The sequence below is a fragment of the Calypte anna genome, chromosome 22, assembly GCF_003957555.1.
Source record: "Calypte anna isolate BGI_N300 chromosome 22, bCalAnn1_v1.p, whole genome shotgun sequence".
Lineage (NCBI taxonomy): Eukaryota > Metazoa > Chordata > Aves > Apodiformes > Trochilidae > Calypte > Calypte anna.
The window spans coordinates 4,201,921-4,221,210 of NC_044267.1; the positions used below are offsets into that span (position 1 = coordinate 4,201,921).

The following is a 19,290-nucleotide window of genomic DNA, read 5'->3' on the forward strand; positions in this document are numbered from 1 at the left end:
GTTTTTTGCCCCATTATAGCAGCACTTTTTCTGCAGTGCCCGGAGGAAGGAGTTGGTTTCAGCAGGCTGGGATTCCTGGTGGCTTTCGAGGCACCAGGGAGCATCCCCAAAGCCTGGCTCTGCCCCACTCCCCCTGCCAGCTCTGCCACCATTCCGGTTCTGGAGTGATTCACAGGGGGAGTGGGAGGACGATTGCAAAGGAGGAAGATTTTTATTTACAAATAAATATCCCAGTTATCAGCCCCAGGAAAGGGGAGGGCTGCGAGGGGAAGGCAAGAACCGAGGGAACAACACCACTGGGATCATCTTCCAGGTGGTTTTCCCTTTGGAAAGTGACTCCCTGGGTGCTGGCAGGGGTTTGGGGATGCTTTGTGTCCTCATAGCCACCCCGGGGCTCAGCAGTCACGGGCTGGTTCTTCCCTAGGGGTTTATCCTGGTGCATCCCTGTTCTGGATGCTGCCTCCATGTAGGGGGATATTCCAGATATTATTTAGGGAGGTTGGGGCGAGCACCCAAGGGTGGGAGTGCTCAGAAGGATGAGGAGCTGAGGCTGGAAGCCACCATGGGTGGGGGTCCTGCTGGTGGTTGGGGCTTCAGGGTGGTTTTTTTTGTTTGGTTTGGTTGGGTTTTTTTTGTTTTTTTTTTTTGAAGCCCAGTTGTTTGCTGGGTTGAAAGGCTTGGGGTATGGGGGTAAAAGAGGGGTGCTGGGGATCCGGGGCGTTGGGAGCAGCTGCTTTCCAGCTCCTTCAAAGAGCTGCTTTCAAGTGAGGAGGTTGAGATGGTATCACCTGGGAACGGTGGGACGGCCCGGCCCGGCTCCACCGCAGGGCTGGGAGCAGCTCCCTGGGGACGCCAGCACGGCACCGGGGGCCACCAGCACGGGGGGGTCCCCTGACTGCCCCCCCGGCCACGCGTAACCCCCAAGCTCCATCTCAGGAGGCTTTGGGGTGGTTGTCCCAGGGTGAGTTCGGCCGTCATGGTGTGTTTGGTCCCCAATGGGTCCCCTGTCCCCTTCTGAAGGGGATGGGGGTTTGGTCCTGTTGATGTAGGGATGGGCAAGGGGGGCACCAGAGAGGAGAAGAGGTTACAGAAGGGTTGAGGAAAGGCTAAGGAGGGGGTGAGGAAGAGGATGAGGAAGGGTTTGAGAGTTAGGGGTGTAGAAGGGGGGGTGAGGAAGAGGATGAAGAAGGGGCACGGAGAGGACCAGCAGCTGCAGGGACACTCGGTGACAACTGAGACTCAAGCCGGTGATGCCCTGGGGAGTGCTGGAGGGGGCTGTGCCCCTGCCACCCCCTCCCCGTCCCGGAGGGAGATGGGGAATATTCAGAGCGCTTTGAGGTGGGGTCGCAGCCCCCCCCGCGGGTGTCACCCCCCAGCTCCCACTGGTGACACCGGGTGACCCCAAATCTCACCCCCAGCCCGGAGCAGGGGGGGTTGTGCGTGTGTCCCCCGCACCGTGGGGAGGGGACAGGGCCCACCCTGGGGGTGGCTCCGCCCCGGGGCCGCAGTGGCTGGCGGAGTCCTCGCCCATTTCCGCCGGCGCCGAGCCCGGCCCCTCGCCCCGCCACCGCCGCCGGGCCACCACCGGGCCACCGACGCCGCCACCGGGCCACCACCCGGCCACCACTGCCACCGGGCCACCACCGCCAGCATGCCGGGCGAGGCGGCAGCCGCGCTGGCCATGGGTAAGTGCGGGGAGGGCAGGGGAGGGGGCGGGACGCCGAGCCCCGGGACCCCCCCGGGACCCCCGTCATTGGAACTCCGCGACCCCCCGAGCCCGCGACCCTGAGCCCCAAGACCCCCGTATCCCGATAACCTGGGGTCCGGTACGCGGAGCTCGGGTACCCCCAGCCCTGGAACTCCCGTATCCCGATAGCTCCGGGATCCCCCGTATCCCGACAGCCCCGGACCCCGCTGTCACGGGGCGCCGACTCCCGGCACCCCCATATCCCGATATCCCGGCACCCCGAGCCCTGGTGCCCCGATATCCCGGGGGGATGGCTCGGAGGGGTGGTGGCGGTGATTTCCCCTCCACCAGCTCGGGGAGGGGGCTCAGAGTGGGTGGGATCCGCCCTCCAAAAAACTTTCCCCACTGAGCATCCAGCCCCGTGTGTCCGGGCAGCACTTTCTGCTCGGGGAGGTGGGGGGGTGATAAACGGGGTGGGGGGCGGTGGTCGGGTTGGGCACGGGTCGCTTCTTGCGCCTTAAATCCTCCGAAATATTTGGCTCGGGTCCTCCCCCAAGGATTTGCTTAAACCGCTCCTCGCCTGTGGGAACGCGCTTGGCCCCGGCCGGCTGCGGGTGGGGGGGTGTGGGGGTGTTCATTAATTAACCAGAGCCTCTGGGTTGGTAATTAAGAGGAGGGGAGGGTCAGTTTGTTGCGAGTGTGGGGTGTGCGATGTTAGGGGCAGGATGTGGAGCCAGATGTGGAGCCCCTGGAGGAGGTGGGTGAGCAGGAGCCTTGAGGGGTGTGGGGGGGTGATACTTCAGTGGTCCTGGGGGGCTTCTCCCCCACCCCCCGGATGGCTTTTTGCAGTTTTCCCTCCCGATGTCACCGTGGTGCTGGGCAATGCCAGCCCGGTGGCCCGAGGGACTTTGTGGTGCTTGGGTTGGGGGGAGCAGCCAGTCCTGACCCTCACCTCCTCCCCCGAGCATCCCTCGGGTGGGGAGGCCCCCACTCCCCTCCAAGTCCCTCCTCACTTTTTGTCAGCTTGGTCTGGGGACACCCATGTCCCATCTGCTCCCTGGGGTGGCTTTGGGGCTCTCCAGCCCTGTGGTTGTCCATCCCGGGGGGCTGAGCTGTGGGTCCCCACCCATCTAGATGCTGTCCCCATCCTGGGGGGCTGGCTGCTCCAGGACCCCAACCCAAGCCTCCTCCGAGACCTCCGTGGGTCCCCAGGGGCTGTGGAGGGAGAGGAGCCGGTGACAGACCCAAGAGGGGGGTTGGGGACCCTCCCCCTGGCCACTCTGTGAGCTGAGGGGAGAATCTGAGCCAAGGGGACTTGGGGGGTGTGGGTGGGTGTTGAGATTTGGAGCAGGGAACAAACCCTGGGGTGATCAGGAGCTTCTTGGGAAGTTGGTGGTAGAGAAAGGGCTGGGAATTGATGGCACCTTGGGGAGTGGGGATGTAGGGGATGGGGGGAGATGGAGGTGGAGGTGAGGATGAGGATGGTGTGGTCGATCAGCCCAAGGGTGCAGATGCTGCATGGTGTCTCCTGGAATCTCTCAGTGTCCCCAGGGTCTCAGCAGACACCTTGGCCAGCACCAGGGATGGACAAACCACTGTTGGGAGGCTGTGGAGCAGTGGCTGGAGATGGGGGTGATCCAGGGGGGGTTTCTCAGCCAGGTTTCTCTGGGCAATGTGGCTGTAATGGAGAGAAGGTGGAGGAGCCACCATGGGGTGGGGATCTGGGAGGACAGATGAGCTGGGACAGCAGAGGGGTCGGTGCAGCCACTGGTTCCCAGCTCACACAGGGGTCTTGGCACCAGCAGGAGGATGAAGCCTCTTCTAGCCTGGAGCTGCCAGCACAAAAAAAAATAAAAAGCCAAAATGAGGGGGGGAAAAAAGCCAACACGAGGAAAAAAAAAGAAAAACTGTAGTGAGGGATGCTACTGGGGTCTTGTGGCTGCCAACCCCCCCTAGTCCTGTCTCTTTTCTGCACGATTTGATTAAAGCCCTGAAGGAAATTGGGTCAAAGGCAGCCAAGGGGCTGATGGGCTGCCCAGCAAAGCTTCTTATCCTGGTGGGGGGGTCCCCAGGTCCCTCCAGCCTTCCTCCTCCCCAAAAAAAGGACGGCTTGGGGGGGTTGTTCTGTCCCGCGAGGCTGCAGGGGCTGCTTTGCAGGTTGGGCAGTGACCAGCAGCACAATTTTATTTTTTTTTCCTTTTGAAATAAAAAAACAACCCCAAACCTGAGGAACATTTGCGTGACAACCCCCCACCTCCCTCCTCCAGGATCCTACTGACACCCCCTCCCCTCTCTGGTCTCCCCCCAGGTGTGCTGCTCGCTGCCTGCCATGCGCTGGAGAACACAACACAGAGCTGTGAGTTTGGGGGATGGGGAAAAAATTCATCCCAGAGGGGGACTTACAGGGGGGAGGAGATTTGAGGGGGGGGGGGAGGGCTGTAGTTACCAAACCAGGGCAGAAAACCCCCCCGGGTCCCCCACCCCCAGCTGGATCATCCCAGGGATGATCTCACATGTGTGTCCCCCAAGGGGATAAAGGGTCCCCCAGGTGGGGTGGGGATAATGGGTCCCTAGGGGATGTTGGGGGGAGGGACTGGGGGGGGTTTTCTCCCCCCTCTTGTTTTTTGGGGGGGTTTATTTTTTAAAAAGCTGCCGGTGCCTGACGCCAGCCCGCGGCAGCACCAGAGCCCCTCGTGCCTGATAAATCGGCTCATTCATAAAAATGGCACAATGGGCAGGGACAGCCAAGGGCCCTGGGGCCCCCCCCCGGCACGGGGTGGGGGCTTTGCCATCGAGGGGGGGGTTGTGTGTGTGTGTGAAGGGATGGAAAAAGCTGGGGTGGAAACAGAAGGAGCACTTGCAGCAGCAGCAGCAGCAGCAGCAGCGTTCCCCATGGGTGCGTGGCCAAGCTGGGGGAAAGGGGGGGGGCAGGGTGCTGGTTGGGGACACCTTGGGGACAGGGTGTGTGTGGGTGGCAGCAGTGTGGGGAGGAGGGGGCTGCAATGTGGCTGACAGATGCAAGTGCACTGGGGATTGATGGAGGAGCCCCCTCCCCTGCAGAGCTGGGGAGATGCTGCTGATAGCCTGGGGGAGACAAAGGGACACGGGGGACACGGGTGTCACTGCTGGGCTGGCAGCATATGTAAACTGTGTTAAAACCTCCCCCAAACTGGGGTGAAAACTCTCCAAAATGGTGAAATTTTTTTTTTTTTTTAAGGGGAAACTGAGGCAGGGGTAGCCTGCCACCATACAGCCCCCTCCTGGGGGGAGGAGAGAATGTAGGGGGGGGGGGGAATATCCCTGAGGACACTGCCACCACCTCCTCCAGCTCCAAACCCTGGGTCTCTCATTGTCCTCACCACCAGCATGGGGGACGTGAGACCACCAGAGCCAGGGATGCAGGACCCCCCCTCCCCCCCCCCCCCCAAGACATTGGTGGGTTGAGTTTCCCCCAGCCTGCCATAAATCAGGAATTTGAGGTGGCTTTGAAACAACAGCCGTCGGATGTGCTTTTATATCCCCCAACCCCCCCAGGATCTTCCTTTTCCGTCTGCTGCAGGACGATAATTTAAACCAGGGGGGGATGTAATGGAAAACAGGACCCCAAACCCCATGCCTCCCCCCTTTTCATTAACTCTTTCCTCCATTTGAAGCTCCTCGGGAGTTTTATTTCCCCTCCTCGGAGCCAGCTGGGCTCCTTTGGGTGGTCCCAAACCCAGGTTCTACCCGGGAATCCCTAACTTGACATTTCCAGGCTTAAAATCGAGGTGCTTTAAGGAGTTCCCCCCTCCACCTACCCCCCCCAAAAAAAACCAAAAAAAATGTTGTTTTTCTCTGGCAGCCACGGGCCCGCCGGTGGCAGCAGCCGTGAGGTCCCACTTCAACGACTGCCCCGACTCCCACCGACAGTTCTGCTTCCATGGCACCTGCAGATTCCTGGTGCAGGAGGAGAAACCAGCGTGTGTGTGAGTGGTGGGGACCCCAGCACCTCGGGGGGAACCCATGGAGATGGGGGGGACACAGGGAGGCCCAAAAAAAGGGGGTTGGAGCTGGGTCAGCTGGGCACCAAGTGATGGGGGGTGATGATGATGATGATGATGGTCTTCTCCAGCCCATCTTTGGGGGCAGTGATTCCCTTTCCTTTCCAAACCCTGGAGGGATTGATGCACATCCCTTCCCCATCCTTGGTGACACCAGTGTCTGTCCTCTGTCTTCATCCTTGGTGTCACTGGTGTCCATCCCTTTCCCCATCCTTGGTGTCACTGGTGCTCATCCCTTCCCCATCCTCAATGTCACTGGTCCCCATTCCTTCCCCATCCTTGGTGTCACTGGTCCCCATCCCAATTCCAACCCTTCCCCATCCTCGGTGTCACTGGTTCCCATCCCTTCCCCATGATGGTGTTACTGGTCCCCATCCCTTCCCTATCCTTGATGTCTCTGGTCCCCATCCCTTCCCCATCCCTTCTCCTTGGTGACACCAATGCTCTTTCCCACCCCGTGCTTGTTGTCACTGATGTCCTTCCCCACTCCCCCCCATCCTGGGGTGACACCAGTGCCTTTCCCACCCCCAGCTGCCACTCGGGGTACGTGGGGACCCGCTGTGAGCACGCTGACCTGCTGGCCGTGGTGGCTGCCAACCAGAAGAAGCAAACCATCACCGCCCTGCTCGTGGTCTCCGTGGTGGCCTCGGCGCTGCTCATCGGCGCCTGCGTGCTCATACAGTAAGTGCAGGGGGCTGGAGGGGGTGGGGGGAAGGGGGGGCTCAACTCCCCCTCCCCATCTATTTGAGGACCCCAGGAGGGGGATCGAGCACCCCCTGACCCCCCCCTCCTGCTCCCTTCCAGCTGCTGCCGCTTGCGGACGCGGTGCCGGTGGTGCCGGGCGCCGGAGGGACCAGAGAAACCAGGGGGGCTGCTGAAAGGGGGGACCTCCTGCTGCCACCCCCACACGGGGAAGGGGACTGGGAGGACACCCACACCCCCCGGGGTGTAACCACCCTCCCCAGCCCCCTCCCACGGGGGTCTGAGAGAGGTGGGGGTGTGGGGAGGGTCCCACCACCTCCACCCCCCCACCCAGGACCAGCGCTGTGTCTCTGCTCTGCTTTGGGGCTTGGTTTGGGTTTGGGTTCAGTTTCCTTTAGGGCTTCTTTTTGGTTTGGTTTCCTTTAGGGCTTCTTTTTGGTTTGATTTTTTATTTCTTTAGCCTTGGATTTTTATTTTTTTCATTTGGTTTCCCCACCCCCCCCTCACCCCTTCCTCCTCTCCCCCATGGCAGGTGGGGAGCAGCGCTGCACAGCCTGACCCCAACCACCCTGGGAGGGGGTTGGGGTTTTATTTTTGATTTGAATTTGTTCACTTCGGGGTTTGTTTTGGGTTTTTTTGGTTCTTTTGGTAACCCAGAGCCCCCTCCTCCTCCTCCTCCTCCCCGCAGGCTGGGGCTTTATGGGCTTTATTTTTCTACCGAGCCAAGGCTCTGCACAGCTCCAGGTGCACTTTGGGGACAGACCTGAGCTTTTTATTAATAATAAAATGAACTTTAATCCTAGGGACCTCCTTGGACCGGTGCTCTAACCCCAGTTAATCCTCTCCGTAGTTTTTATCATAACCAACCCGAAGCTTTTTTTACCTTTTTTGGGGGTTATTTGTTTGTTTTTCTTTTTTTTTCCTTTTTTTTTTTTTTTAAAGTCCTGGTTATTCTCATGTCTTCTGTATATCTTGCACTGAAAGTTAATATTTAATGTTTTAATTTATTTTGTGTGGTTTAAATTAATTTTGATTTCTATAATATGTCGTCGTGATCGGCTGTTTCGTTTTTGGTTTTGTTTCAGGTTTTTTTTGGTTTTTTTTTGTTTTTTTGGTCCCCTAATACCTGAATTATAGTTATTTAAGTGACATAAAGGACACTTTTTTCAGAAAAATCAGTCTCTTGGGGCTTTTTTTTGGGAGGGGGAATATTCATGAAGGAAAAGGGTGGGGGTGTTGTGGATGGGGCAGCTTTTGGGGTGCAGGCTGGGGGGCTCAGCCCCATTTCCCCACGTTTTCAGCTGAAATTGTGGAGGAAGGAGGGAGCAGTGGGTTTGGGGGGGGGGGTCGGACCAGCTGGGCTGCAGGTGCCTCGCTGGGCTGGGGGGGGGGGCAGACAGCTCGATAATAACCTCCATGGAATAATAATAATAATAATTAATAATAATAATAATAACTGCTATGGACCCTCCCGATGGTCTCCCCATGGGCGGTGCTGAGGGGGGTTGGGATGAGCGATCCCGGTGCTGGGGCGGTACTGGGGTGGTTGGATCTCTCCGGTCCCGGTACTGGGGGGGTTGGGTCTCTCCGGTCCCGGTACTGGGGGGGGTTGGGTCTCTCCGGTCCCTCCCCGGGGCGGTACTGGGGGGGGGGTTGGGTCTCTCGGTCCTCCCAGGTGCCGGGTGGTCCCGGAATGGCGGAGGAAGCGCAGGTTCGGGAGCAGGATCCGGAGCGGGACCGGATCCACGGCATGCAGGTAGGGGGGGGGGGTCCAGAGGGAGGGGGGTGGGGGGAGCTCCGGGACCTGGGGAAAATGCTACCCCCCCCCCTTTCCCCTCCCGTGAGTGTTCATTGTGTCCCCCCTGCATGGGCTGCACCCCCCCCATGCCCCGTGTTGCCCCCCCTCCTCTCTGCAGGTTTGTGTCTCCCCTGCATGCTTTGTGCCCCCTCTGTGTCCCCCCAGCCCCCCAGTTCCCTCCCCATTCCCTGAGCCCCCCGCCCCCATGTCCTGTGACCCCCAAACATCTTCTGTGCCTCCCCCCCCCCCCAAGTTCATTCCCTGTTTTTTTGCCACCCCCCCAGATCCATTCCCACAAGGATCCAAAGGGTGGGTGCAGGGGGGATGGAGCTGGACTCTTCTCAGGGATTCCCAGGGACAGGATGAGGGGCAAGGGGCAGGAGCTGGGACAGGGGAAGTGGCATTTAAACGTGAGGAAAAACTTCTTGACTCTGAGGGGGCCAAGGACTCCTCAGGGATGCAGCAGAAAAAGGTTTTATTGGGTGGAAATGCTTGAATTTCTCCCCAAAGCCAGCGAGTGGCAGCAGCAGCTCAGGTTCTCTGAACCCAGCCAGGTCCCAGCCCCCCCACAACCCTTGCACGAGGTTTCCAGAAGTGAATTCACTTTGTGTTTGGTTCTCCCTGCCAGGAATTCCACCTGATGGACAGGAGGGAGCTGGCTGCTCTGCAGGAACTGATCCCGAAGCTGGGCTCCAAGGACAGGGAAACTTCAGCTGCTCCTTCCCTCTCCCTGCTTCACCTCTGGGGACAACAGCGCTGGTGAGGCCACAGCTTGAGTCCTGTGTCCAGTTCTGGGCCCCTCAGGAAGTTCAGGAAGGAGCTTGAGGTGCTGGAGCAGGTGCAGAGAAGAGCAAGGAGGCTGTGAAGGGATCCAGCAGAATTGCTGTGAGGAAGGGCTGAGGGAGCTGGGGGTGTTGAGGCTGGAGAAGAGGAGGCTCAGGGGAGACCTCATCACTCTCTGCAACTCCCTGAAAGGAGGTTGGAGCCAGGGGGGGGTTGGGCTCTTTTCCCAGGCAACTCTCAGCAAGACAAGAGGGCACAAAGGGTCTCAAGTTGTGCCAGGGGAGGTTTAGGTTGGAGATGAGAAAGAATTTCTTTCTGGAGAGGGTGATCAGGCATTGGAATGGGCTGCCCAGGGAAGGAGTGGATTCTCCGTGTCTGGAGATCTTTCCAAAGAGCCTGGATGTGGCACTGAGTGCCATGGGCTGGGAACTGCAGTGGGAGTGGATCAAGGGTTGGACTTGATGAGCTCTGAGCTCCCTTCCAACCCAGCCCATCCGACGATTCTATGATTCTTATTTCAGGCTGCTGTCCCCCTGGCAGTGTGGCTAGCAGGAGCCAGGGCAGGTAGCCACCCATTAGCCATTTCCCCATCACTGTTTTATCCATCCCCAGCCTTTGGGGTTCCTGTGCTATTACTGAGCCTATTTCCAAGCTCTTATTCCATTTTTTATTCATGGGGAGGTTAGATATCTCTATTGCAGATCAATAAAAGGCTGGCTCATGGCTCCATCATTAATAAGGGACACATTATGTGCAGCCAGCCATAAACCCCCTCTCTGTTGCCTTTACTTAGGAGTTGGGCTTTTTGGGGCCAATTCTGGAAAATATTTAAGAAGAGCCTGGATGTGGCACTGAGTGCCATGGGCTGGGAACTGCAGCAGGAGTGGATCAAGGGTTGGACTTGATGATCTCTGAGATCCCTTCCAACCCAGCCAATTCCATGATTCTGTGATCAGCCATGTGTCACTGCCACTCTGCACCACCCTGGGGGGGTTGAAACCTGCCAGCTGCCTGCCCCAGAACCACACTGAGGATGGGACCTCTCAGCCTGCATCCCACACCTGCTCCCAGTTCCCAGTGCTGCACAACTGGTTTTGACCAAGTTCCCTCTGGCCCCAGGATGGAACCCAGCCCCGAGGGGCTCAGCTCATTTTTTTGGAAGTGCTTGGTTTGGCTGAGGGGCACTCAAGCCTCAAAACTCCCCTTGGCAGCAGCCTTGGATGGGGGGGGGAAAAGGCAAAGAAGTGCCTGTCCCTTTCCCCTGCCTGGCAAGGCAATAAAGTTTCAATCAAGTTTTTCCTTCCAACTTTTCTTCTCCTCCCCCGGCCCCACAGAGCTGCTCAAATTGCAAATGTAGGACTTGAGGGGGAAACTTCAGGTACTCTGAGGCAGAAATTGAGTGGAGCACTAGAGGAGCAGCTTTATTGAGTGGCTGGTGAGTGCACAAACACCATCAGGGCTTGGGGGTGGAGGTGAAGATCCGCAGCCCGTGCATGCTCTTGATCTCCTCACTCAGAGCCTGCAACAGACAAAACCCCAGCACTGAGACTGCCTGGGCACAGAAAAGAAGCTTTAAGAGATGCAAAAATAGAGAACTGTATTTAGCAAAAGCACAGGAGCTCCTCAGAGTCCCATCCCAAAGTGATACGTGCACAGCTACACTAAAACCTGCACACAAAGCAGAGAGGGAGGGGAAGGGAAAGGGGAAGGGGAGAGGAGGGAAAGGAGAGGGAGAGGGAGAGGAGGGAAAGGGGAGAGAGAAAGGGAAGAGGGAGAGGGGAGAGGGAGAGGAAAAGGGGAGAGGGAGGGGAGGGAAAGCAGAGGGAGGGCAGACACAGAACACCCTCCAGTGCCCTCCCCTCACCTGATTGACCATCTGGTGCTGCTGCACTGTTCTCTTCTCTCTGAACTCCTCTGACTCTATGTGAATCTCATACATAGCCCCACAGCCACCTGGGGATCACAAAAAAAAAAGAACAACCAAAAAAAAAAACCATAAACAAACAAAAATACAGAAAAACACCTGAGCAAAACTGGAGGCCCCCACACCCCTCATCCCTTGAGATCCCCAAGCGAGGGGGGGATCTGGGGACAGACAAAACACAGGGGCATATTGGGGGGGGGTTTGGTTTCCTCTGGGGGGAGGGAAGGGGAAAAGCCAGAGGTTTTTGTGCACCTGAAATGTCCACGACCCTGATGGAGGAGGCACGGGGGAACTTCTCCCGCAGGACTCGGGTGACTCGAGCCTCTCCATCAGACTGTGAGCTGAAGCTCCGCCAGGGCCCCCGGCGCAGGAGCAGCTGAGGAGGGGGAAAGAGAGACAAAATAAAGGTGAGAAACCTTGGGGTGCACCGGGGAGAGACGGGGAGGGGGGGAGGCACTTACAGCGAGCTGGGGGAGGGCAGCTCCACCGCTCCGTGCTGTGGAGACCGACAGCAAACAGCACTTGGGAGGGGAGAAATACAGCAGTCAGCAGGGACAGAGCTTAACCAGGTTAGTAGTGACAGAACTTAACCAGGTTAGTAGTGACAGCACTTAACGGTTAGCACTGACAGTGCTTAACCAGGTTAGCAGTGACAGGTTAACCAGGTTAGCAGTGACAGTGCTTAACTAGGTCAGCAGTGACAGCACTTAACCAGGTTAGCAGTGACAGGTTAACCAGGTTAGCAGTGACAGAACTTAACCAGGTCAGCAGTGACAGCACTTAACCAGGTTAGCACTGACAGAACCTAACCAGGTTAGCACTGACAGAACTTAACTAGGTCAGCAGTGACAGCACTTAACCAGGTTAGTAGTGACAGCACTTAACCAGGTTAGCACTGACAGAACTTAACCAGGTCAGCAGTGACAGCACTTAACCAGGTCACTGACAGCACTTAACTAGGTCAGCAGTGACAGCACTTAACCAGGTTAGCACTGACAGAACCTAACCAGGTCAGCAGTACGAACACCGCGGGAAACCCGGGGAGCGGCCTCCCCCACCCACCCCCTCCGAAATCCTCGGAAGGGATCTCCCGCTAAGAGCCGAATGCAGGAGCCCAACCACAGCCCGGGCTGAGCCCGGCAGTGCCCGAGGGAGACACAAACCCTGACAGAACCCCGCATCCCAGCCCCGCACCACAGACCCCACACCGCACACACCTGACCCGACATGGCGGGCGGTTGCCTTGGCGCGCAGATGTCGCTCAGCGATCAGCCAATCACAGACAGGGGGCGGAGTCAGAGCAGGGAACGCCCCCTTGCCCTTTCTGCCGCAGCGCCCCCTGGCGGCTCGGAGGACTCTGAAGGAGGCTGCGCCCCGCGTTGCGGGGGGGGGGGGTTGGGAGGGGGCAGCCTGGGACCCCCGGGGGAACCCCAAATCCCCCCCCAAGAAGGTGGGAGAAAGAATCCTGAGCTCCTGGGGGAAAAAGAATCCTGAGCTCTGGGTCGGTCAGCGAGGCCTCGGCATGGTTCCATGATGGGCCCGTGCTGCAAGGGGGGCTGCGGAGAGGTGGAGCCCCCCCCATCACACGGAGCCCCCTGGACACGGGGCAATGGGCACAAGGTGCTCCTGGGGAGATTCCCTTTGGACATCGGAGGAAAATGTTCCACCCTGAGCACAGTCAGACACTGGAATGGTCTCTCAGGGGGCGGAGTGGATTCCCCCACTTTGGAAAGTTGGAAGTCTCAGCTCGAGGGGTGCTGGGACACCTCACAGAAACAGTAATATAACAAGGATTGGAGCAGATGATGCTCGAGGTCCCTTCCAACCTGGCATTTTTCTGGGATTCCATGGTTCTATGAACCTGCAGAAGGTCTCCTGTGCCATCCCCATTCATTCCAGCAGTGGATGAGGGAAGAGCTGTGGGGGTTGGGTCTCTCCGGTCCCTCCCGAACGTGGTACTTGGGGGGTTGGGTCTCTCCAGTCCCTCCATGGGCGGTACTGGGGGGGTTGGGTCTCTCCAGTCCCTCCCTAGGACGGTACTGGGGGGGTTGGGTCTCTCCGGTCCCTCCCGAACGTGGTACTTGGGGGGTTGGGTCTCTCCGGTCCCTCCATGGGCGGTACTGGGGGGGTTGGGGTCTCTCCAGTCCCTCCCTAGGACGGTACTGGGGGGGTTGGGTCTCTCCGGTCCCTCCCGAACGTGGTACCTGGGGGGTTGGGTCTCTCCAGTCCCTCCATGGGCGGTACTGGGGGGGGTTGGGTCTCTCCAGTCCCTCCCTAGGACGGTAACTGGGGGGGTTGGGTCTCTCCGGTCCCTCCCGAACGTGGTACTTTGGGGGTTGGGTCTCTCCGGTCCCTCCATGGGCGGTACTGGGGGGTTTGGGTTCTCCAGTCCCTCCCGAGGTGGTACTGGGGGAGGGTTGGGTCTCTCCAGTCCCCTCCCTAGGACTGTACTGGGGGGGTTGGGTCTCTCCGGTCCCTCCCCGGGGCGGTGCTGGGGGGGGGTTGGGTCTCTCCGCTCCCTCCCCGGTGCTGGGGGGGTCCCGGGATGGCGGAGGAAGCGCAGGTTCGGGTGCAGGCGGCGGTGGAGGAGGTGGTGCAGGCTCTGGAGCGGGACCGGATCCGCCGGCATGCAGGTGGGGGGAGGTCCGGCAGTGGGGGGGGCGGTCCAGAGGAAGGGGGTGGGGGGAGCTCCAGGACCCGAGGAAAATGCTACCCCCCCCCTTCCCGTCCCTTTCCCGTGAGTGTTCGTTGTGCCCCCCCTGCATGGGCTGCACCCCCCCCCCCACGCCCCGTGCCCCCACCCCTTGTGTGCTCCCCTCTAGTGCCTGTCCCGTGTGTACCCCCCCACTCGCACTGTGCAGGCTTTGTGTGCCCCCCCCCGTGTCATGCCCTGTGCCCCCCAGCACATGCCCTGAGCCCCCCTATTCCCAGACCCCCCCATTTCTTGTGCCTCCAGACATGTTCTGTGCCCCCCCAGAGCTCATGCCCTGTGCCCCCCTCATTTCATCCCCCATGTCTCCTATGCTTTTGCCCCCAGATATGCCCTGTACACCCCCATGTCATGCCTTATGCCCCCCACCCAGCTCATGCCCTGTGCCCCCCCCATGCCCTGTGCCCCCAAATAAACCCTCCTTCCCCCATTTCTTGCCCTGTGCCCCCAAATACACCCTCCCTCCCCCCCATTTCTTGCCCTGTGCCCCCCATGCCTTGTGGTCTTCCCCCCCCCCCATCCTTTCTGCCCCCAGATATGCCCCATGTCCCCCCACCCCCCAGTCCATACCCTGTGCCCCCCATGCCTGGGGAGGGGTGTGGGGGCTGCACACAGACCCCAGGCTTCCCCATCCCCCTCATGGTGCTCCCCCAGAGCAATAAGGTGGGGAGGGGTTATGTGTGAGGTGTGTTGGTGTCCCTATTGGGGTGTCCCCCCCCCAGGGTGCCATGTTCCGGTGCAGTGCCCGGTGCTGTGAGGACGGGGGGGCCACCATGCAGCAGGTCCAGCGCTGCATCGAGCGCTGCCACGCACCCCTGGCCCAGGCCCAGGCCATTGTCACCTCCGAGCTGCAGCACTTCCAGGTGACACTTCTGGGGATCTTTTTGGGGTGGGGGGTGTCCTGGTAGAGCCCTCAGGGGGCCCTTGTTGCCAGGGGGCTGCATCAAGAAGAGGGTGGGCAGGAGCTGGAGGGAGGGAGGGGGTTCTCCCCCCTCTGCTCTGCCCTGGGACCCCTTCCTTCCCACCAGCTGGAATTTTGGATCCAGTGCTGGGCTCCCCACAGGGAGAGGGGAGGATGAGGAAGGGGATTGGGGGATTGGAGCATCTCTCCTACAGGGAAAGGGTTTGCACTCTGTGGTCTGTAGAAGAGGGGGTTGAGGGGAGACCTTGTCAGTGCCCACAAGGATCCAAAGGGTGGGTGCAGGGGGGATGGAGCTGGACTCTTCTCAGGAATTCCCAGGGACAGGATGAGGGGCGAGGAGCAGGAGCTGGGACAGGGGAAGTGGCATTTAAACGTGAGGAAAAACTTCTTGACTCTGAGGGTACCAAGGCACGGGCACAGCTGCCCAAGGAGGTGTGGAGTCCCCTGTTCTGGAGATGTTCAGACCCCACCTGGATGCACTCCTGGAATCCTGGACTCATGGAATACTTTGGGTTGGAAGTGACCTCTAAAATCCAACCCCAGTCCTGTGGGATGTGCTCTGGGTGCTCCTGCTTTAGTGGGGAGCTGGGCTGGGTGATCTCCGAGGTCCCTCCCAACTCTGCTCATTCTGTGAGGAGGGGACACACCAAAGGAACCCCCTTCCCCAAAAGGGGGGTCTGGGGTTGGGGCAGAAGGCACCCGCTGACCCCTCCATCCCCCCCAGGACCGGCTGAGCCGCTGCACGCTGCGCTGCAATGACGAAGCCAGGGACGCGCTGGAGGCCGGGGGGACACAGGCAGGGGTGAGGGGACAGCTGGACTCCTGCCTGGCCACCTGTGGGAACGACCACCTCCGCCTGGTCCCTGCCATGGCCAAGAAGATGAAGGAGGGCCTGGCCGCCATCCCCCAGTGACGGGGCGCCGGCGTCACCCCCGCGCTCGGGCACGGCGAGGTGACGGGGCTGGGGGGACACGGGGGTGCTGGGAGGGGTGTGGGGTGACACTCAGGAGGTGTAGTGGGGGGGATGGCTGCGTGGGTGTGCATGGCGTGGGGGGTGGTGACCCCTGCGTGTCCTTGCAGGGCCCGAGGTGTGCGCCCCCCCCCCCCCGCCCCACGCGTGTGCAGAGCTCGGGGTGGTCTCTGTGGGTGCGCAGTGCTCAGGGTGACCCCCGGGTGCGTGCAGAGCCCGTGTGCGGTGCTCGGTGCGGGCTGGGCCATGCTCAGGGTCACCCCCCGGGTGTATGCAGAGCTCGTATGCGGTGTGCGGTGCTCGGTGCGGGCTGGGTCATGCGCAGGGTGACCCCCGGGTGCAGGCAGAGCCCGCAGCCCCTATGCGGGGCTCGGTGCGGGCTGGGCCGTGTTCAGGGTGACCCCCGGGTGTATGCAGAGCTCGTGTGCGGTGTGCGGTGCTCGGTGCGGGCTGGGCCATGCTCAGGGTGGCCCCCGGGTGCCCGCAGACCCCGCAGCCCCTGTGCAGTGCTCGGTGCTCTGCGGGGTTGGGGCCCTGCCCAGGGTCACCCCCTGTCCCCCGCAGTGCCAGGCCGCACTGCCGTACCCCTCCGTGTAGCCGCTTCCCGCGCACCCCAGAGCCCTTTTCTTTTTCCCGCCTGCGCGCCGCTACTCGGAGGAGTGCGGTAGAGGCCGCGGCGAGCGCTGATTGGCTACCGGGGAGGCGCGAGGGAAGGATGGGGAAAGGGGCGGGGCGAGGCGAGGGCTCGGCTATATTAGGCGGCGGGGAAAGGAGGCGTGGCTTGGTGACGTCAGAGCGCGGTGCGAGCAGCGGCGTGAGGGGTCTGAGGAGACGCCATGAGCAAAGCGCACCCGCCCGAGCTGAAGAAGTGCGAACGGGGGGCACCGGGGGGAGGCTGGGAGCCGGGGGGAGGTTGGGAGCCGGGGAGGGAGCGTGGCAGGAACGGGACTGCCGCCATCCAGCACCCGCCGGTTTCCCGGCGTGCCCCACGGCCCCCGGTGTCATGGCGGCGGTGAGGGGAGGTGGGTGCTCCTACACCTTCCCTCCGGGCTGAGCCGCCGCCGCTTTCTCGTTGCAGGTTCATGGACAAGAAGCTGTCGTGTGAGTGGAGCTGCTCTGGCTGCGGGTCTGTGCGCTGGGGAAGGGGTTGGGGGAAGCCCCCTGCGTTCACCCCCACCCAGGCTCCTCACGGGTCCCTGGAGCGGCAGTGCGGGGGTGCGGGTGCTCATAAAAGGGTTGTGAGGAGCCATCCCCTTCCCTCATGTCCTGGAGCGGGAATGGGGGGTGGGAAAAGGGCTGTGGGGCTCAGAAGGGACCAGAGCGAGCCCTGACTGGTTTCAGGGTTTAAATCCACAAATTGGGTCCATATTAATTTAACGATTCCCCCCTTCAAACGGGTCTGGTTTTACCTCATGAGTTACGATGCTTTTGATCAACAAACCCTGGGTCCCTCCCTGAGCTGGGGCTGGCAGTGCCTGCCCTGTCCTGGCTCTGTTCAACCCTCTCCTCTTCCCTCTCCTTGTCCCTCTTCTCGCCCTCTCTTCCTCCTCCTCCTCCCCTCTCCTCCTCCTCCTCCTCTCCCCTCTCCTTCTCTCCCTCCTCTCCCCTCTCCTTCTCCTCCTCCTCTCCCCTCTCCTTCTCCTCCTCCTCTCCCCTCTCCTTCTCCTCCTCCTCTCCCCTCTCCTTCTCCTCCTCCTCTCCCCTCTCCTTCTCCTCCTCCTCTCCCTCTCCTTCTCCTCCTCCTCTCCCCTCTCCTTCTCCTCCTCCTCTCCCCTCTCCTTCTCCTCCTCCTCTCCCCTCTCCTTCTCCTCCTCCTCTCCCCTCTCCTTCTCCTCCTCCTCTCCCCTCTCCTCCTCCTCCTCTTCCCTCTTCTCCTCCTCCTCTCTCCCCTCTCTTCCTCCTCCTCCTCTCCCCTCTCTTCCTCCTCCTCCTCTCCCCTCTCTTCCTCCTCCTCCTCTCCCCTCTCTTCCTCCTCCTCCTCTCCCCTCTCTTCCTCCTCCTCCTCCTCTCCCCTCTCTTCCTCCTCCTCCTCCTCTCCCCTCTCTCCTCCTCCTCCTCCTCTCCCCTCTCTTCCTCCTCCTCCTCCTCTCCCCTCTCTTCCTCCTCCTCCTCCTCTCCCCTCTCTTCCTCCTCCTCCTCCTCTCCCCTCTCTTCCTCCTCCTCCTCCTCTCCCCTCTCTTTCTCCTCCTCTCCTGACAGTGAAGCTGAACGGTGGGCGACACGTCCAGGGGATCCTGCGGGGCTTTGATCCCTTCATGAACCTCGTCATCGATGAGTGCGTGGAGATGGCGCCGGGAGGGCAGCAGAACAACATTGGCATGGTGGTGAGAGGGGGCTGGGGCAGGCTGTGAGGAGTGGAGGTGTTTTTGAGGTGAATCCTGAGGAGTGGGTGCACTTCTGAGACCAGTTCTGAAGAGCACATGCGTTCATGTGATGGATTTTAAGGGGTGGGTGTGTTTATGAGGTTGATTTGAGGAGTGGATGCATTTATGAGAAGAATTTTGAGGACTGGATGGATTTACAGAACAACCCCTGAGGTTTTTACGTTTAAAATCTGTTTTTTTTTTCCCTTCAGTGATGGAATTCACCTCAACTTCTGGCACAGCACAATTAATTGGAGGTGTGGGGGGGTGTCAGTCTGCTGCATCTCATCCCATCATCTTTAATTTTCCACTTTTAGGTAATCAGAGGAAACAGCATCATTATGCTGGAAGCTTTGGAACGAGTATAGAGGAACCTGCCTCGTTAGTGGTCCTGATGACCTTTCACCTCATTTGTTTACTCCCTGAAGCATCCCCGCAGTGTAAACTTGACTCTTTTTTCTCCTTTTGTTAAATAAATTTTTGTAATGGTTGAGTAATGGTTGTCAGTTGCTGTTTGGGGAGCAGAGAGATCTTTTTTGACTGATTTAAACTCCCCATTTCTCACGAAGATTAATTGATTGGGTGTTAATTAGCTCTACACCTTTGAGGTGAGCTTGGTTGGGCTGGAGGTAAGTGATTAATTAGCAGGAAAATGGGAAATTTCCCCATGGGGAAGGGGGTGTGGAGGATTTGAGTTGTGCTGCCTGGAAATCAGGAAATTTCTTGTAAATTGTGGGTTTGGTTTTTTGTGGTGTGTTTTTTTTGTTTGTATGCTTGGTGTTTGGGGGTCTTTTTGTGCTCTTTGGGTGTTTTTTTGTCTCCTTTGGCATCCCAGAGCTGTGGTTCAAGAACTGAAACCTAGGGGGGGGAGGGAATAAACCTTCAGATTTTTCTCCTAAGTGCCAGCTGGGTAAAAACTAACCTTTTTTGGCTTGTTTTGGAGACTAAATGAGCTTCTATCTCCACTCCTGATGAGCAGGGCTGAGTTTTGGGGTCACTTTTTCACAGAAAGGTGCTGACCAGGGTGGCCTCACCCCTTGGAAGAGACTCCACAAGGAACAGTAACTTTTTTTTTAAGATGACAGCACCTTTTTTTTGGGTTTTTTTTTAGCTTTTATTGCTGTTTTGTTCACCTTGAGACCCATGGGGTGGGATTTGAAGTCTCCCTTCCCAACCTTCACATTCGTGTTCTTCATACCAGCAACATCTGGTTCGAGCTGCAGCAGCCAGAGCAGATAATCCCAGACAAAAACCTCGTGGAAAGGGTTTTTTTTTACCTCCTCATTGTAGGACCAGGGAGTTTTAAGTCTTTCAAACCTGAAGTGAAGGACATGGGTGGTTTTGGGGTGTTTCCACCCATTCCAGCAAGCAGCAGAGCAGTCCCCAACACC

General features: G+C 59.3%; 4 protein-coding genes across 5 annotated transcripts; 3 read left to right on the plus strand and 1 right to left on the minus strand.

Moving 5' to 3' along the window:
• The first annotated feature begins 1,579 nt into the window (after nucleotides 1–1,579).
• TGFA (transforming growth factor alpha) lies at nucleotides 1,580–6,847 on the plus strand. Its single transcript, XM_030464166.1, has 5 exons — nucleotides 1,580–1,685; nucleotides 3,996–4,043; nucleotides 5,529–5,652; nucleotides 6,259–6,408; nucleotides 6,532–6,847. The coding sequence occupies exons 1-5, from the start codon at nucleotides 1,652–1,654 to the stop codon at nucleotides 6,677–6,679; spliced, it is 504 nt and encodes a 167-aa protein (XP_030320026.1). The 5' UTR covers nucleotides 1,580–1,651; the 3' UTR covers nucleotides 6,680–6,847.
• Nucleotides 6,848–10,405: 3,558 nt separating this feature from the next.
• On the minus strand, nucleotides 10,406–12,216 carry BOLA3 (bolA family member 3). Its single transcript, XM_030464168.1, has 5 exons — nucleotides 12,152–12,216; nucleotides 11,396–11,455; nucleotides 11,187–11,310; nucleotides 10,875–10,963; nucleotides 10,406–10,529 (listed from the first exon to the last, which is right to left on the minus strand). The coding sequence occupies exons 1-5, from the start codon at nucleotides 12,161–12,163 to the stop codon at nucleotides 10,464–10,466; spliced, it is 351 nt and encodes a 116-aa protein (XP_030320028.1). The 5' UTR covers nucleotides 12,164–12,216; the 3' UTR covers nucleotides 10,406–10,463.
• A 1,219-nt stretch (nucleotides 12,217–13,435) lies between these two features.
• Nucleotides 13,436–15,489, plus strand: FAM136A (family with sequence similarity 136 member A). The gene is given in 4 exon segments (XM_030464167.1): nucleotides 13,436–13,557; nucleotides 13,559–13,567; nucleotides 14,367–14,507; nucleotides 15,291–15,489. Coding segments are annotated over 4 exon segments (417 nt in total). The 5' UTR covers nucleotides 13,436–13,479; the 3' UTR covers nucleotides 15,480–15,489.
• SNRPG (small nuclear ribonucleoprotein polypeptide G) lies at nucleotides 15,457–18,396 on the plus strand. Of its 2 annotated transcripts, none has more exons than XM_030464171.1 (4): nucleotides 15,457–15,518; nucleotides 16,615–16,637; nucleotides 17,736–17,860; nucleotides 18,217–18,396. In XM_030464171.1, exons 2-4 carry the CDS (start codon nucleotides 16,619–16,621, stop codon nucleotides 18,265–18,267), a joined length of 195 nt encoding a protein of 64 aa, XP_030320031.1. In that variant the 5' UTR covers nucleotides 15,457–15,518; nucleotides 16,615–16,618; the 3' UTR covers nucleotides 18,268–18,396. The 2 variants fall into 2 exon arrangements, with proteins under 2 accessions (XP_030320031.1, XP_030320029.1); XM_030464169.1 differs by lacking the exon at nucleotides 15,457–15,518 and adding an exon at nucleotides 16,315–16,404.
• Nucleotides 18,397–19,290: the final 894 nt, after the last annotated feature.

What these genes read in the sequence shown, in the direction of transcription:
- TGFA (XM_030464166.1), top strand. Translation starts at nt 1,652, where the DNA reads ATGCCGGGCGAGGCGGCAGCCGCGCTGGCCATGG. An exon ending in GAGGAGAAACCAGCGTGTGT is followed by an intron (nt 5,653 to 6,258) that starts GTGAGTGGTGGG and finishes TCCCACCCCCAG; the next exon opens with CTGCCACTCGGGGTACGTGG. An exon ending in GGCGCCTGCGTGCTCATACA is followed by an intron (nt 6,409 to 6,531) that starts GTAAGTGCAGGG and finishes GCTCCCTTCCAG; the next exon opens with CTGCTGCCGCTTGCGGACGC.
- BOLA3 (XM_030464168.1), bottom strand. An exon ending in CAGGGTCGTGGACATTTCAG is followed by an intron (nt 10,964 to 11,186) that starts GTGCACAAAAAC and finishes TGTGATCCCCAG; the next exon opens with GTGGCTGTGGGGCTATGTAT. An exon ending in AGCACCAGATGGTCAATCAG is followed by an intron (nt 10,530 to 10,874) that starts GTGAGGGGAGGG and finishes TGTCTGTTGCAG; the next exon opens with GCTCTGAGTGAGGAGATCAA.
- SNRPG (XM_030464169.1), top strand. Translation starts at nt 16,373, where the DNA reads ATGAGCAAAGCGCACCCGCCCGAGCTGAAGAA. An exon ending in CATGGACAAGAAGCTGTCGT is followed by an intron (nt 16,638 to 17,735) that starts GTGAGTGGAGCT and finishes CTCTCCTGACAG; the next exon opens with TGAAGCTGAACGGTGGGCGA. An exon ending in AGAACAACATTGGCATGGTG is followed by an intron (nt 17,861 to 18,216) that starts GTGAGAGGGGGC and finishes TTCCACTTTTAG; the next exon opens with GTAATCAGAGGAAACAGCAT.